Source organism: Pseudophryne corroboree, chromosome 7, assembly GCF_028390025.1.
Source record: "Pseudophryne corroboree isolate aPseCor3 chromosome 7, aPseCor3.hap2, whole genome shotgun sequence".
NCBI classification, from domain to species: Eukaryota; Metazoa; Chordata; class Amphibia; order Anura; family Myobatrachidae; genus Pseudophryne; species Pseudophryne corroboree.
The window spans coordinates 84,877,417-84,894,075 of record NC_086450.1 but is presented as its reverse complement, the minus strand read 5'-3'; the positions used below and the strand labels follow the sequence as shown (position 1 = coordinate 84,894,075).

The 16,659-nt window shown below is 43.8% G+C and overlaps 1 protein-coding gene across 1 annotated transcript in view; it reads left to right on the top strand.

Moving 5' to 3' along the window:
- AGPS (alkylglycerone phosphate synthase) overlaps positions 1-16,659 on the top strand; it is a 398,584-nt gene that overhangs the window by 334,815 nt on the left and 47,110 nt on the right. The window contains exon 17 of the mRNA XM_063933392.1: positions 5,094-5,183. Within this exon, the coding sequence (XP_063789462.1) occupies positions 5,094-5,183 (90 nt within the window). The remainder of the gene's footprint in view (positions 1-5,093; positions 5,184-16,659) is intronic.

Genomic DNA, 16,659 nt, shown 5'->3' with positions numbered 1-16,659 from the left:
TGGCCATGCCTTCATAAATTAGGCCACGCCCCCTCAAGTACCTGGCCTTGGCTGTCCTCTCTACAATTGAATAAACAAAAGAAAAGTACTGTATATTGGGCGCACTATTGAGAGTAATTATTTTAAACTTAGCTTTTAATGTCCTCATTTGGATAAAATCTTGTGATCTTTAATCACAGTTGGGTCAGGAATAACCGTGAAGAACAGAGGTTAAAATCTGACTGACACAGACATAAAAATATGTGTTTGTGAAAATGAAAGGAGTGATAAAGATTAAAAAGCAGTGTCCGCTTTGTTGTTACTGTCCTGCTTAAACACTTTACCGTACAGCCACAATTGCCTAGTATACTGTAGCACACTAAAACGTTTAATTTGTACTGAACATTGTGTGTATGGGTATCTCAATTAATCTTATTGGGTGCCCGTTACGGAATTAGTAATTACAGTCAGTTATCTCAAATAATAAGATGGTCTAGTACAGGCCTGGCCAACTTGTGGCTCTCCAGCTGTTGTGAAACTACACATCCCAGCATTCCCTGACAGAGTTTTAGCATCCCCTAATAGCAAAACTGTGTCAGGGCATGCTGGGATATGTAGTTTCACAACAGCTGGAGAACCACAGGTTGGCCAGGCCTGGTCTAGTACCTCCGGTTCCAGGCTCTATTGCTCAGGGAGGACTATTTTACAGTAGATCAATAATTGAGCTTTTAATATTCTGGTAAGGAAAGTGATAGATTCAGTGCATTAAATAATAAAGGCAACTACTAATATAATGAAACTATAGTTTGGAGTAGTAGGCTGTTTGCTATGTGCATGAATATGTTCCTCTCATGGATATCAGTAAGTTCTGTAACACTGGTAGATATATCTGCAGATCAGTTGATCTCCAGATATGTCTACAGACGGACCGGGCAGTGTGTTGAGCATTCGCACTGCCTGATCCGTCAGGTCTGATGTCACGAACTGGGCGGGCATTTACATGCGCCTGCCTAGTTGAGCCGCCAATCACCGCCGGTGTCTACAGCAAGTGTACGGGCGGTTGGTGCACCCATACACACAGCACGATGCACCAAGATATCATTGGATATATTAGCCGACTGCGTTCACAGACATATCGCTCGTACACACTGGCCCAACGTTGATACTGAAGTGCACTCAGGTATAATTCCAGTTGCTGGGATTCCGTCAGACGGGATGCCACTGTCGGTATACGAACAGCCGACAGTCTACCGTCTGCCGGTAAAACGTATATGTCCCAGTCTAACATCCGCCTGCTACAATCATGGCTTGGAGGGAGGCACACACTGACTTGTGATATATTAATATGCTATAATACTCTATTTTAAGTACTACCTTGTATAGGAGATGCCTGTTACAATCAGTGAGGCACTGATATATAATCAGTAAAGTCACACTGACTGAGGGGTGTAGTAATGGGTATTATAAGGGATGGGGACCTGCTAGGCTGTTACAATCAGTAAGGGGGGGGGGGGGGGGGAGAGGCTGCGGCATATATGTGCACTATAGAAATAACTGGTAATAAATAATAAACACACTAGTACAACTACCATCCGCATGCTATAATTGTAGGGGGGCAGAATAGGGAGCATGCACTGACTGGCGGGTGCGGCATAATGAGCGGGAACCTATCTGCTATAATTGATGGGGACGGGGGGCACACTGAGGAATGTTTGAGGAAGGGGGCCCCAAATCGGCATCTTGCTTAGGGCCCCATGAGGTCTAAATCCACCTCTGCTGTGCGCTTTGTGGAGATATGAGCGAGCGGCAGTTGTGTTACTATAATACTGACAACCTACTGAGGCCCTTACTGTGTGCATCCAGCTTCTTCCCCTACTAGTCAGCAGGCAGGGGAAGCCCCAGATGGGAGGCGGTCGTTAGGTTGACATACATTGGGGCGACATACATTGGGTCGACCACTAAAGGTCGACATGCAAAAAGTTCGACATGAGTTTATCACAATTTTTTTCATTTTTTTACCTTTTTCATACTTAACGATCCACGTGGACTACAATTGGGAATTCCCAAAGCATGGCGAGCGAAGCGAGCCATGTGACGGGACACGGTGCACTAATTGGGGTTCCCTGTCACTTTACGATGAAAACGACACCAAAAACAGTCAAAATACTCATGTTGACCTTGTACGTGTCGACCTAATGCATGTCGACCTTGAGTGGTCGACCCAATGTATGTCCACCTAATGCATGTCTATCTAATGAACCACACCCGCCCCAGACACAGGCAGCATCACATGCAAGGTATGCTGGGAGGCTGGTCTGTAATCCTGGTTATGGCCGTTTACTCCTTTTCGTTTATCTTTGTTCTAACTCTACATGTAATAATAAGAAATGTTTATGAAAATAGTGGATAGAAAGCGCAGTAGCTGAGTGGGATACAATGATAATATGAAACTAAACATTAATAAATCTGTATTCTGTATAGCATATGTCAGTACTGTACTACTGCAGGCTTCCGTAATGCTTCCTCTTGCTGGGGAGGGCACTGTGAAGTATTATAAATAAAGGAATGACACCTCCCAAACATGATTGGGATCCAGTTTATTTCCGCACAGGGGCTCTCTGCCCCGCATGTCTGCTTCCAAACACACTTGTGCTTTTCCATATAGAGGATCGTGAGAGTCCTTACTTCCATGCGATGACTTCTTACAGCATAGAATACAGTTATTTTATGGAGATTTCTAATATTAGATAATGTACCACATAATCCATCCTAACTTTTAGCTATCCATGGTCCAGTAGTTCTTTTTTTTTTCTTTTGAGTATTACATGGTTAAACATTCCTGTCTTGGCCACTTTCAGCTTCAGTTTTAGATGGAAGTTTCAGCTTTTTATTGATCAGTTTTTTTTTATATTGGTGGTATATAGCTAATCTTTAATATTTTGATCAGAATGGCTTGAAAGACAACTTATATATAGATAGAGACTATGTCTGTGTGTGTTCAGCAGTGTAGAGCTTTGTGGTGGTAGCGTACAACCCCTGTAAATTCGTTTTCCCATGTCTCACTAGTGTAATCACCACATTACATTTCCTAGCGGTGTAGGCCAATTCACATCCGCTTATATGACCTAGAGTAAACGTGATCCCATAAGATGTAAATTTCTTTCTGAAGCAAACATTCTTTTGTTGTTTGATTTGTAAACTATGGGCATAAGTAGAAGGGTTTTGTCAAAATAAAGTACATGTATAAACCAGCCTCAACCTACTCACAGTTTATAGTCTCGCTCAGTTTAGTTTTCCATAATCAAGGCCCAAAAAAACACATTATTTAAATTAAACCATACAGGAGGAAGTAATTAATATTGGTACGCGGTAAAAAGTGGGTGTGGCATAATAGATCCAGTGTTCACGCTAGGCTGTTTTAGCAGGGTCCTGCGCCCTGCCCGATTTTTAAAGGGCAGAATGCGCCCTGCCCCTTTTGCGGCGTCTTGCTCAAACAGCCTGCCCTGTGCCCGGTACCACCGTGTGAATAGATGACGCACGCATGTTATCTATTCACATTCAAGGGAGAGCTTGGGAGAAACCCAGCACCTCCGCAGGTACTGGGCACGCCCCCCCGAGTGACGGGCTGGGCACGCCCCCACTAGTGACGTCGAGGGGGCCGGCCCGCCACCTTTAGTGATGCCAGCGGGGCTGCACCACCCTCCCAGGCCAGCCACCTCCCCTTTACGCAGGCGCAAGCCGACGGAGATGAAGTGCACTGGCGCCCTGACACCTGAAAATCCTGGGGGGGAGAACACAAAGATCTGCACAAGTTAGATAGACAGTCAATAGGTCGATCCTATATGGTCGACAGGATCAAAAGGTCGCCTGTGTCTAAAGTCGACAGGTACAAAAGGTTGACATGGAAATGGTCGGTGAGTTTTGTTTTTTGTTTTTTTTGTTAAGCTAAAATTTCACAATCTGTGATCACAATTAGTGCAAACTTAGAACTTTGTGTGCTCACTCCGTTTGCCGCGCTTCGGGCAAGGTGGCTCGCTGTGCTCACCACAGGTTACTGTTCCCAGTCATAGTACACATGGATGGTAAATGAAACAAAAGTTGGAAAAAAATTCCCCCAAAACCCTGTGTCGACCTTTTGAACCTGTCGACCTTTTGTTACTGTTGACCATAAACAGTAGAGCTTTTGACCATGTCTATATATTGACTAACTAGTCACTGTCTATCTATATATTGGAACCCGTAAACAAGTTTCTGGGACTTAAGGGCCCCATACACTAGAGAGATGTATCTCAGCAATGACTTCCATGCAATTTTCCTGCAATCTGGCCGGGAGCTTCCCAGGAGGCCTGCAGTTGCGATTTCATACTTGAGTGTATTTTTACATGTGATTTATCTCAGGCAATCTAATGTTATTAAACCTATTTCCATGCAATTGAGATAAATCTCACGTGCAGCACGTGTGCTCTGCAATTGCGATGGATGACACACGGGAGCTCGCACTCGCAAGAAAATTACATGCAATTTGACATTTTTCATGCTATCCATGTCAGGAACTCATTGCAATTGCACAAAAACGTGCAATATCGCACTAGTGTATGGGGCCCTTTGCAGTACATCAAAGATAATTGCTATATTTAATAATTCATTAGAAAATGAAACAATATTATGGGGGGTTACTATTGCTTATAGACCCAATCATGATTTGTTATATTTTGCGCGGGGGACTTGAATTTTCCTTTTGCATCCTCAAATCCAAATAACTAGAAGGAGTGCTACACCGCTGTCTGTTTATCTCTCATCAAAAAAAGACATTCATTAAGCATATGGTCGTTTCAGCAAGTTCATAGTAGTTGGCCACCCACCCATTATTATACCCACCCGAATGTACAAGGGGACTTCCATGTGAATACAGGTTGAGTATCTCTTATCCAAAATGTAATGCAGTAACCTTAGGCGTATGAGATGCCAGTATTTTTTTGTTTTTTGTTTTTTTCTAGAAAACGTGGTTAGCTTAATACCAATTGGTTCTTATATTGCTTTATGATGACATCCGTCATAGTTTCTTTTATGGTTCCCAAAACCAACTTAATTCTTGCTCTGTTCTTTTTCTCCAGGGTTCTAGATCTGTGCCGGAACGTTAAAGAGAGAATTGTTCGCGAGTGCAAAGAAAGAGGGGTACAGTTTCCTCCCTTTTCAACGTGCAGGTACGTCTCCTCTTAATTCGCCAGGCTAATTGCTGAGTTCTCAGCTCCCCTCTATCTACTGCTTTTGTTATTCAAGCTCATATTGCAGCCACTGACTTTGAGGAGTGGACACCATAATGTGATATCACTACAGCAAAGAGCGTAGTTCTTCTTGATTAGTCATCTGACATTTTATTTCTCCGAGAGTCACCAGCCGACCAAGTATAACCAGATTGATCGGGAGAGCTTAACCTCTAGAAAATCAGTGCATTGATTGGCATTGAAACGGAATGGAAATCACATTAAGGTTTCATGATAGTAATTTTGAAACGAATAAAGCCCGTCTGATGAACAGAATATAAATAAACCATTATTGCCTGGTCGTTAGTTCCTACAAGCCTTTATGGGTTTCAAATTGGAAAGAACTCCCTTGGAAAAAAAAAAAGTTTTATTTTTTTGTTTTATACTAACAAAGTAACATTTTTATCTCTCAGTGACATGTTGTTTTTACTAGATAGAGCTAGATTAAATTGTTTGCAATTTGGCTGTTAAAAGCTTCCAAAGCTGTAAACAGAATTGTAGATTTTATTTAGAACTAAAGAAAATAATTGAGGCATGTAGTAAAAAGATGAATAACAGATCTCTTAAAAGTCTCAACATCTGAGGAAGTGCCTTTAAAACTTTCTTGGTGGTGCGTTGCAAACGTGTCTTTATTATCTATTCTCAGCGCGCTGTATAATTGCAGGGCATATATCTTCATGTGGCAATCATAACAAAAACAAATTCTTTAGCACAAAAATGTCAAACATATCCTCTGGTTTGTCATTACATGTTTATGGTCACTCTGGTTAAGTATCTCTCTCTTAGATTACCCCAGCAGCACGGGCAGATGTAAATCTCTGTATTGTCCCTCTACAGTAAAACCAGTTTGTTAGGATTCATGTATAAGCTTTACGCCCGCAGGATGGCCACACGCAACGGCCGCATGTAAAGAACTAGAAACGTTACTGCACCACCTAATTGTTTTCCTGTAAACGCTTTCCTAATATTGCTAGTACTACACTCCATGTTCTTTCAGGAGTCCGTAAAATGACAGCAAGTGCCGATTTTACAGCAGGTTCTCACAACTTGTTTCTGTTTGTATTCATTAATCAAGCGCCAATGTCTGTCCAAGTGTTTACATGTGTGTGTATGTAAGGTATGCTTGTATATCTATTTATCTCTACAGATGTGTCTGCGTGCACTATTGTTGCGATCATGCCAGACGGGTGTGGTATGCGCGACCGGTAGTCAGGAGACCGCCGGTCAGCATACCGACGCCGGGATCCCGGCAGCAGAATCCCGGCGGGGGGTGGCGAGTGCAGCGAGCCCGTTGCGGCCTCGCTGCGCTCGCCACGCTGCGGGCTCGGTGGCTACCTACGGTCGCCACGGGTTCTATTCCTACTCTATGGGTGTCTCACGGGACCTGGCGCTCCGAGAGGGGCTGTTTGGCACCGCTTAAGCAATGATATATGAGGACACATCTGTATGTGCTTCTTTGCACAATAGTCTTAGTATTAAGATTTTTTTTTTAAATGTATTTTGTAAATATCCTAAAATGTAAATAATTTACTTCAACTGTGACACCAATTTTATCACTGTATAGAAAAAAAGGTGAAACCCCCTATTAAAAAAGCAGAAATCCACGTTACATGTGGAATATACAACTGTTAAAAGTGCTGGGGCCAGATTTATTTGGAAATAAAAGAAAAGGCTGGAGGTCTAGCTTAGAACAGAGCACTGTTTGAGGTGTAACATTCCTGCACTATCCATAGGTGGCCATTGAGCATTATATATTTTTAGATACTTTCACCCCCGTTATTTTTAGCTAATCATGAATAAAGCACACAGGATTAGCTAATAATGAATAAAGCACACAGGACACACTGACTTTGCTTACGCTGTACAATGTGGTGTCTTTAGGAAAATAAGCTCAAACTATTTTTAGTAGCAAAGTTTCTCCAAAGCTACATATGATAAACTCCATATACTTTCATCTAGCGTTACATTAAACAGCACACTGTGGAACGCCAAGTCATGTTTTCCCTAGTTAGAGTTTTTATAGCTTTTTACGATGTCAAATTTTTAGAATGTTTACATTTACTTTTATGGTGTACATCTTATTCAGGTGAATACTATGACAGTCTCTACCTAGTCTAAAGGGGCCTACACACTGGGTGATATCTTGAAAGATATAAACGATATAGTTCACAAATGAACGATAAATCGTTCATATCTTTTAGTGTGGATGCATCAACGATGAACGATGCACGTGTCCGCAATCGTTCATCGTTGAACGATCATTGTTGATACATGCCAGTCAATTTGGACAATATAGATGTATGTACTCTAACATTGTCCAAATTGACCATCAATATCGTCCAGTCTGTAGTAAAAATCGGCCATCGATAATATCGTTGGTCAATAATATCGATGGTCAGAAACATCGCCCAGTGTGTAGGCCCCATAAGAGATGCCGGGTAATACCATGTGGTGTTTCTGAACATTATTGTGTCATTATTATAATTATTATTATTATTCTGTTTTTCTGCATGGGAGTAGCATTACACAGGTCAATTGTTAATTGTGTGTAAAGACGGCCTGTTTCATGTTAGGTCCATATAGGCGGTTTGAATTAAAAGTCTAAATCCTCTAGGTCCTTGGTTCCCAAATTCCTTGAATCACAGCATCCAAGAGTCACAGCTATTTTTTTTAGGGCAGCCCTAGGCCAAAAGGTTTCATTTGAGATAATCAGCAAAATCATTAAATTAAGAAAATTGTGCTTATCTGTCATCCTTTCATCCAGGGGGTAAATTTACTAAGGTGGGAGATTTTTAGAACTGGTGATGTTGCCCATAGCAACCAATCAGATTATATCTATTATCTGCTAGAAGCAGCTAGATAAATGGTAAGTAGAATCTGATTGGTTGCCATGGGCAACATCACCAGTTCTAAAAAAAATCTCCCACCTTAGTAAATTTACCCCCAGGTGTGTGATGTACATATGGTTCAACTTTTGTGATGTGTTTTGTTAATCTTATGGGTGGTGTTTGGATTGTCTCTGGTTTTGTCTATCACATTGAGCAGAAGAGCAGGCAAGACAAATATGACTGGAAGGTGTGGTGCAAGTGGATAGTGGGTTTGGGGGGGGGGGGGCAGATGGGAGAAGAAGGAGGGGGGAACAGATAAGATGTGGGACAATGGAAGACATACACACAAGGGTGAGGGAAACAGACAGGTGCACGTACAGGTTTGAGACACAGACTAATACAAAGATGGTGACGGATACACAGAGGGGGACAGCACAGACAGAGGTTGGTGTTTGGGGTGGGCAGGAGACTAAAGGGGCCCCTACTTACATTGAGGTCTGCCAGGGCCCTGTGTATAGGAAGCCGTGCAGATGAAGAATTGAATGGGGGGGGGGTGGGGGGTCGTTCAGGGATGCCAGACACACACTAAGCGGTAAAGCCTGTTTAGATGGACACCTGCTGCCTCTCTAAAGCCCATCCTGCAAATGTCAACTCAGATCATTTTATTTGGCACCGGGCCACCAACCAGTGGCATCCCTGCAATTGTCCTGCGGCTCTAGGTAACTTTGGGAACCACTTCTCTAGGGTAACATTTTTATATAGTATGTGCTGCTTGCAGCAACAGCTTGGACCTCTGCAATGTAATCCGCTACCGCATGCAATAGTCATCCCGTCTACAGATTGTCAGCTGTCTTTGGCAGCGTTGTCTTCTATGTCCTCAGAGACCACAGACCAGAAACTAAATTCAAGCAATGATGGAGAAGGAATGTGGTCGTCATCCACCCAAAGATGACTATATGTAGTGGGCCAGATAATTGCTGGACAAGCCCTATATCATGGAATCCCTTCCATGAATATCCTGTTTGTTCCTTTTTCCATAAAGTTTTCAGCTCATGTCAAGAGGGACGCTGTGCATGTATCTATGCAGGTGAATAATTAAAGAGATGAAGTACACCCATCATACACAGTAATGACACCCATCCTGTAGAATAAACCTATATCTAATCTGCAGCGCTCTCATGCCTCCATGATGTCACTAGCTGCTCCGTGATGTCACTAGCTCCTGCTGAGTTCTTGCATTGGTAGACTGCTTCCTCATGTCCTTTTGTTCTTGCTACAAAATAGCTGCTACCACTGTATAGGAAACAATTACTTTAAAACTACAAATGAAACAGCCAATACGCTCTGTGTACTTTTATATATGAAGCCATTTGTCGGGACTGTGACGTTTGTGCACACACAACAATGAATGCTTGTCATTGTGAAGTCAGTAGTGCTGAAAACAGTACTGTAAATCCTGAATGGACCCCTTGAGAAGAGCTGATTTGTCAGCCTGAAGACTGTAGTAGATGTAATCTGAATACAGTGTATGCATTCTGCTGCTCTTTCACTTTTATGAATATGTTTTAACAGCTGGAATCCAATAACTACTGTACCATTCAATCTTTCAGCAAGAGCAATGCAGTGGGACAGTAATTCAGTTGCAGCTCAGTGGATTCTACAAGCAGGCAAAATACTGAACCCTTTATTCTCCTATACGCTGTGTTACCAGGGACATGTGTATCCCTGGATCTGATTTACAGTCAGTGCTTGTAATGTTCTTCCTCATTCTTTTGGCAGATGCAGAAATCGCAAACTAATAATATATGATGGAGGATTCTTTCAAATATACACTAAGAAACTATATAAAGATATGTGATTGCATCTTTCTGGGTTATATGGTGGGGGAGATATATGGTCTTTAAAACTTTCTCGAGATCCATGTCTCCACAGAGAGTCTTGCACCTCACATTGGTTAAATAAGGAAACCGTACTGATCAGGGAGGCCAATCCTGGGGCAATTGTTTCAATCCTGGGTATCGGGATTGAAAAATGGTCAATCCCGGGATACTCGGGATTGGCTTTTTTCTAAGTGTCCGCCCCCGCACACATAACTCACCATATGACGGGGGCGGAAGGGTGGCACACATCCTGTGGGGTCGGCGGCGGGTCACCCTGTGGGCATGGTGGGGGCTGCGGGTCATCCTGTGGGCTTGGTGGGGGCTGCGGGTCATCCTGTGGGCTTGGGGGGGGGGGGGGGCTGCGGGTCATCATGTGGGCTTGGTGGGGGCTGCGGGTCATTCTGCGGGCTTGGCAGCGGCTGCAGGTCATCCTGCGGGCTCGGCTGCGGTTAGCGGCAGGTCATCCTGTGGGCTCGCAGGCAGCTGACTGCGCCGCATGACCTGTGACTGCACGTCACGCTGCGCAGGGGTAGCCAGGAGGAGGTAGCCGGGCAGCATCTGAGCGTCCTGAGGACGCTCAACGCTGCCAGGCTTTAAAAACACTAAGGGCCGCCTGATCCCTCAATCCCTAAGAAAGTAGTTTCCAATACCGGACTTGAATTCCGGCTGATTTTTGGCCTAAATCCCGAGATCCCGCCGGTCCTGATCCCGGGATTGGCCACCCTACTACTGATGACTAATTGGTGGTTGGTGAAAGTTGTGTATACATAGCATGATACAGAAAGTAACTACATGTAAACTTGCTGTACAGTAATGTGAGGGCCAGTAAAATAGTAATTTAGCTGTATGAATAAAGCCATTGCAGCAAGGTTATTTCTGCTTTAGCGACTATAGGCCTGACTCAGAGTTGCATATATTGCTGTCTCGCAGTTTATAACATCAGTACCTACATGCGGGGGCATAGCTAGAACTTTGTGGGCCCCATAGCAACATTTTGAAGGGGCCCCTGTCCCAGTGCTTCTAGAGCTATCTCTTCGTAGCAGTTGTTAATGTTATGCCCCACAGTAATGCCCTAGTTCATATTCTGAATCATAGTAGTGTCTTAGTTAATGTTGTGCCCCATAGTAGTGCCCTAGTTTATTTTATGAGCCATAGTAGTGCTCTTGTTTTTACATGGTGTCACATTGTAGGGCTGCCAGTACACATTATGCCACACAGTGCACCAAATTCACATTGACATATAGTGCCTCCACTTCATATTATGACACATTACAGAGTCCCCAGTTCATGTTATGCCATTTTACAGAGACCCCAATTAATGTTATGCCACATTAAAGAACCCCCAGTTCATATTATGCCACACTATAGGGCCTCCACTTCATATTGTGCCACATTACAGTGCCCCACTTCATATTATGTAACATACAGTATTTGCTGAGTCAGTTATTATCCCACCTGATTCCACAAATGATCCCACCTGAATCTTCAAAACATGGCCTTGTTAGGAAAACATGGGGGTTTAGAACCTCTAGTATACAGCAATGTTTGTGGGTTTGCTATGTAACTGAGCAGAGTGATAGTATGTGAGAGAGGCATTTAAGTGACATTTTAGGTATATATATCCTTTAGAAATATCCCATGTAAAATGAGATGCATACTGAAAGTGGCTGGCCAAATTGTGGATGACTGGATCACGTTTCACAATGTGATTCCCGGCTGGAATTTTATAATAATCCCATGAGATATGACAAAGAGCCTAAGAAATGTTCTAATTGAGAGCAGGCTTAATTTGGCCATAGATTCTGAATAATATCATGCAAAGGGCAACTGCTAATGTCAAGCATAGATTGTCATAGAAGATGGTTTATCGAAGCATTGATTTACATGCTTCTGACATTGACTTAAGTGTGGACATACCGCCCAACATTGGTGGTTACTTGGAGCAGGACCCTGCAGGTGTGCATCTGCAAAGGGGTGAGGCCATGTGGAAATATGTGGGGCTTCATGACAACTCCTGTTCCTATCACTGTGGTCTCATGCTCAGCTCTCTCCGTGAAGCTGAACTGCCACCAGACTCTCCCAGTACTGTGGTTAGATGCATGCGTCATCTAGCAAAGCAGCTGTGTGTGCTCTTTCCCGACCACCACCACCACAAGACACTGTGGCCCGCAGGTGTGACAGTCCTAGAAAAAGGGGACTGTCGTGCTGAATGCAGGGTAGTTGGGACATATGTGTGAGGAGGTCATTGAAAGATATTCTTCTGCCATTTCTATCACTTAGATCAGTGTGTTTATGCAACACTGTATGGTGTGCCATCACTTCAGTGTTGACGGAACCTTTTTGCAGGTCCTATGCAGAGATAGGGGTGGGTCCAGTGTAGCATCTGACCAGTTTATCAGCAAGTTCTTTCGGATCCTGTCTTCCATATTAACATTAAATTGCCTTTCTTAATGAAGTTTCAAGGGAAAGTGCAATACTGAACTTTTAAATATTTAACATAGGCTGTCCCTACTTTGTAGTAGTCAGTTATCTTTCTTCTCAACTACCTAATACAGCCCATGATGGTTGTTTATTGCTTCCAAGTTTATTATTAACCATGGAACGGTGCTTACCTAGATTTTGTTAGGGAGAGAAAAGATAAAGACAGCCCTTAACTGTGCACAATAATTAAACCTACTAATGCCAATGTTAGTATTCCTTTTACAGAAGTATTCTAGGTTCTATGACCGCTCACCAGTTCCGCCCCTGCATGGAAGCTTCCGTACTGTCATTGTTGGAAGGGTGCAATGTCTGTAGTATGCAGAATCGGACTGATTGTTACCACAGAGTCCACAGTGCTCCTCCAAGTGATTGCAGGTTCTGTTAGTTTTCCCATGTCCATATAATCTTCACACCAAATATCTACAGCATGGTCTGCCACTGTCCCGACTATGGTTTCATTTGGACTAGAAGTGCTTCAGAAATAGACAACTGAGAATAAACTGAAGTTTAGGCGTATGATGGTATATGTGTTCAATGTAATATACATACTGTGCTAGACTTGATGGCAAAAATATGTTAGCATGCTGAACGAGCTTTTTGACCTTCATTCTGTTCTTTGTAAATTGCGTGAAGTTTATAGTAAGGCAGTTGCTTAGCATGTACAAAGCCACCTCTCCATATGTAGGGGGCTATCCTATTAGCCCGATGTCCTTTTCCCCCTATACAAGCACTTATAGGGTATAGCATAATCCCTAATAGGAAGCTGCCGGAGCAACGATAACACATGGGATCGGGGACTTATCCATATATTTTTGTATGATCGCGGTCCAATTTCGGCTGTTAAAAACTTCCTCTAATTGGATACCATGATAATGACCATTGGTCATTAATCGCGATATCCAGCCATTTTTAACGGCTGAAACTGCAACGGGAATAATTGGATACTCCCCATAGAGGGGCCTAAATAACCTCTGACCTCCCATGCTGTATAACCACCACATCAAGTTCAGGTATGAGTTGACTAGAAAAACACTTTAGTATATTAACATTTAGTAGTATATTAACACTAACAAAAAAATGGTATGAAAACTATAGGCCTTTTTGCTTGTTTTTCATTTAGGGCAGCACGGACGGTGTAATGGTTAGCATTACTGCTTCATAGCACTGAGGTCATGGGTTCGATTCCCACCATGGCCCTAACTGTGTATATTGTATATTCTCCCCGCGCTTGCGTGGGTTTTCTCCGGGTACTCCGGTTTCCTCCCACAATCCAAAAATATACTGGTAGGTTAATTGGCTCCCAACAAAATTAACCCTAGTGTGAATGTGTGTGCGTGTACATGTGGTAGGGAATATAGACTGTAAGCTTCACTGGGGCAGGGACTGAGGTGAATGGCCAAATATTCTCTGTAAAGCGCTGCGGAATATGTGTGCGCTATATAAATAACTGGTAATAAATAAATTTGTAGAATAGTTTTTTTTTTTTTATCAGTTTTAAAATACATTTTAAAAAAAAAGTGCAGAATAATTATTTTTTATAATTTTCAAAAATGTTTACATGTTTTTCAAAAATGTTACATTTAGAAAAGTTTAAATTTGGATATTATTATTTATATGGCATCACAAGGGTTCCGCAGCACCTAACAAAGTACATAAACAAGTGAGCAAAACAAGAAAACAGCTACTTACAGTACAAGACAGTGTAGGACAAAATAAGAATTTACTCACCGGTAATTCTATTTCTCGTAGTCCGTAGTGGATGCTGGGAACTCCGTAAGGACCATGGGGAATAGCGGGCTCCGAAGGAGACTGTGCACATCTAAGAAAGAATTAGGACTACCTGGTGTGCACTGGCTCCTCCCTCTATGCCCCTCCTCCAGACCTCAGTTAGGAAACTGTGCCCGGAAGAGCCGACACAATAAGGAAAGGATTTGGAATCCCGGGTAAGACTCATACCAGCCACACCAATCACACCGTACAACTCGGGATACTATACCCAGTTAACAGTATGAATAACAACTGAGCCTCTCAACAGATGGCTCCAAACAATAACCCTTTAGTTAAGCAATAACTATATACAGGTATTGGAGACAATCCGCACTTGGGATGGGCGCCGAGCATCCACTACGGACTACGAGAAATAGAATTACCGGTGAGTAAATTCTTATTTTCTCTGACGTCCTAGTGGATGCTGGGAACTCCGTAAGGACCATGGGGATTATACCAAAGCTCCCAAACGGGCGGGAGAGTGCGGATGACTCTGCAGCACCGAATGAGCAAACTCAAGGTCCTCCTCAGCCAGGGTATCAAACTTGTATAATTTTGCTAATGTGTTTGAACCTGACCAAGTAGCAGCTCGGCAAAGTTGTAAAGCCGAGACCCCTCGGGCAGCCGCCCAAGAAGAGCCCACTTTCCTCGTGGAATGGGCTTTTACAGATTTAGGATGCAGCAGTCCAGCCGCAGAATGTGCAAGTTGAATCGTTCTACAGATCCAGCGAGCAATAGTCTGCTGTGAAGCAGGAGCACCCAGCTTGTTGGGTGCATACAGGATAAATAGCGAGTCAGTCTTCCTGACTCTAGCCGTCCTGGAAACATAGATTTTCAGGGCCCTGACTACATCTAGCAACTTGGAATCCTCCAAGTCCCGAGTAGCCGCAGGCACCACAATAGAGTGGTTCAAATAAAACGCTGATACCACCTTAGGAAGAAATTGGGGACGAGTCCTCAATTCCGCCCTATCCATATGGAAAATCAGATAAGGGCTTTTACAAGACAAAGCCGCCAATTCTGACACACGCCTGGCCGAAGCCAAGGCCAACAGCATGACCACTTTCCACGTGAGATATTTTAGCTCCACGGTTTTAAGTGGCTCAAACCAATGCGACTTTAGGAAATCCAACACCACGTTGAGATCCCAAGGTGCCACTGGAGGCACAAAAGGGGGCTGAATATGCAGCACTCCCTTAACAAAAATCTGAACTTCAGGCCGTGAAGCCAGTTCTTTTTGGAAGAAAATCGTCAGAGCCGAAGTCTGGACCTTAATGGAACCCAATTTGAGGCCCATAGTCACCCTTGACTATAGGAAGTGCAGAAAACGACCCAGCTGAAATTCCTCCGTTGGGGCCTTCCTGGCCTCACACCACGCAACATATTTTCGCCATATGCGGTGATAATGTATTGCGGTCACATCCTTCCTAGCTTTAATCAGCGTAGGGATGACTTCCTCCAGGAATGCCCTTTTCCTTCAGGATCCGGTGTTCAACCGCCATGCCGTCAAACGTAGGCTCGGTAAGTCTTGTAACAGACAGGGCCCCTGCTGCAGCAGGTCCTGTCTGAGCGGCAGAGGCCATGGGTCCTCTGAGATCATTTCTTGAAGTTCTGGGTACCAAGCTCTTCATGGCCAATCTGGAACAATGATTATAGTTATTACTCTTCTCCTTCTTATTCTCCTCAGTACCTTGGGTATGAGAGGAAGAGGAGGGAACACATAAACCGACTGGTACACCCACGGTGTCACTAGAGCGTCCACAGCTATCGCCTGAGGGTCCCTTGACCTGGCGCAATATCTTTTTAGCTTTTTAATGAGGCGGGACGCCATCATGTCCACCTGTGGTCGTTCCCACCGGTGTACAATCAGCTTGAAGACTTCTGGATGAAGTCCCCACTCTCCCGGGTGGAGGTTGTGTCTGCTGAGGAAGTCTGCTCCCCAGTTTTCCACTCCCGGAATGAACACTGCTGACAGTGCTATCACGTGATTCTCCGCCCATCGAAGAATCCTTGTGGCTTCTGCCATTGCTATCCTGCTTCTTGTGCCGCCTTGTCGATTTACATGGGCGACAGCCGTGATGTTGTCTGACTGAATCAGCACCGGTTGTTTTTGAATCAGGGATTCTGGTTTACTCAGGGCATTGTAAATGACCCCTAGTTCCAGAATATTTACATGCAAGGAAGTTTTTGTCCTTGGACGTTTTCTTCCCTGAGTGACTGCCCCCCACCCTCGGAGGCTTGCATTCGTGGTCACCAGGATCCAGTCCTGTATGCCGAATCTGCGGCCTTCACGAAGATGAGCACTCTGCAGCCACCACAGCAGAGACACCCTGGCCCTTGGTGACAGGGTGATCCACCGATGCATCTGAAGATGCGATTCGGACCACTTGTCCAAGAGATCCCACTGGAAGATCCTCGCATGGAACCTGCCAAAGGGAAACGCTTCGTAAGAGCTACCAT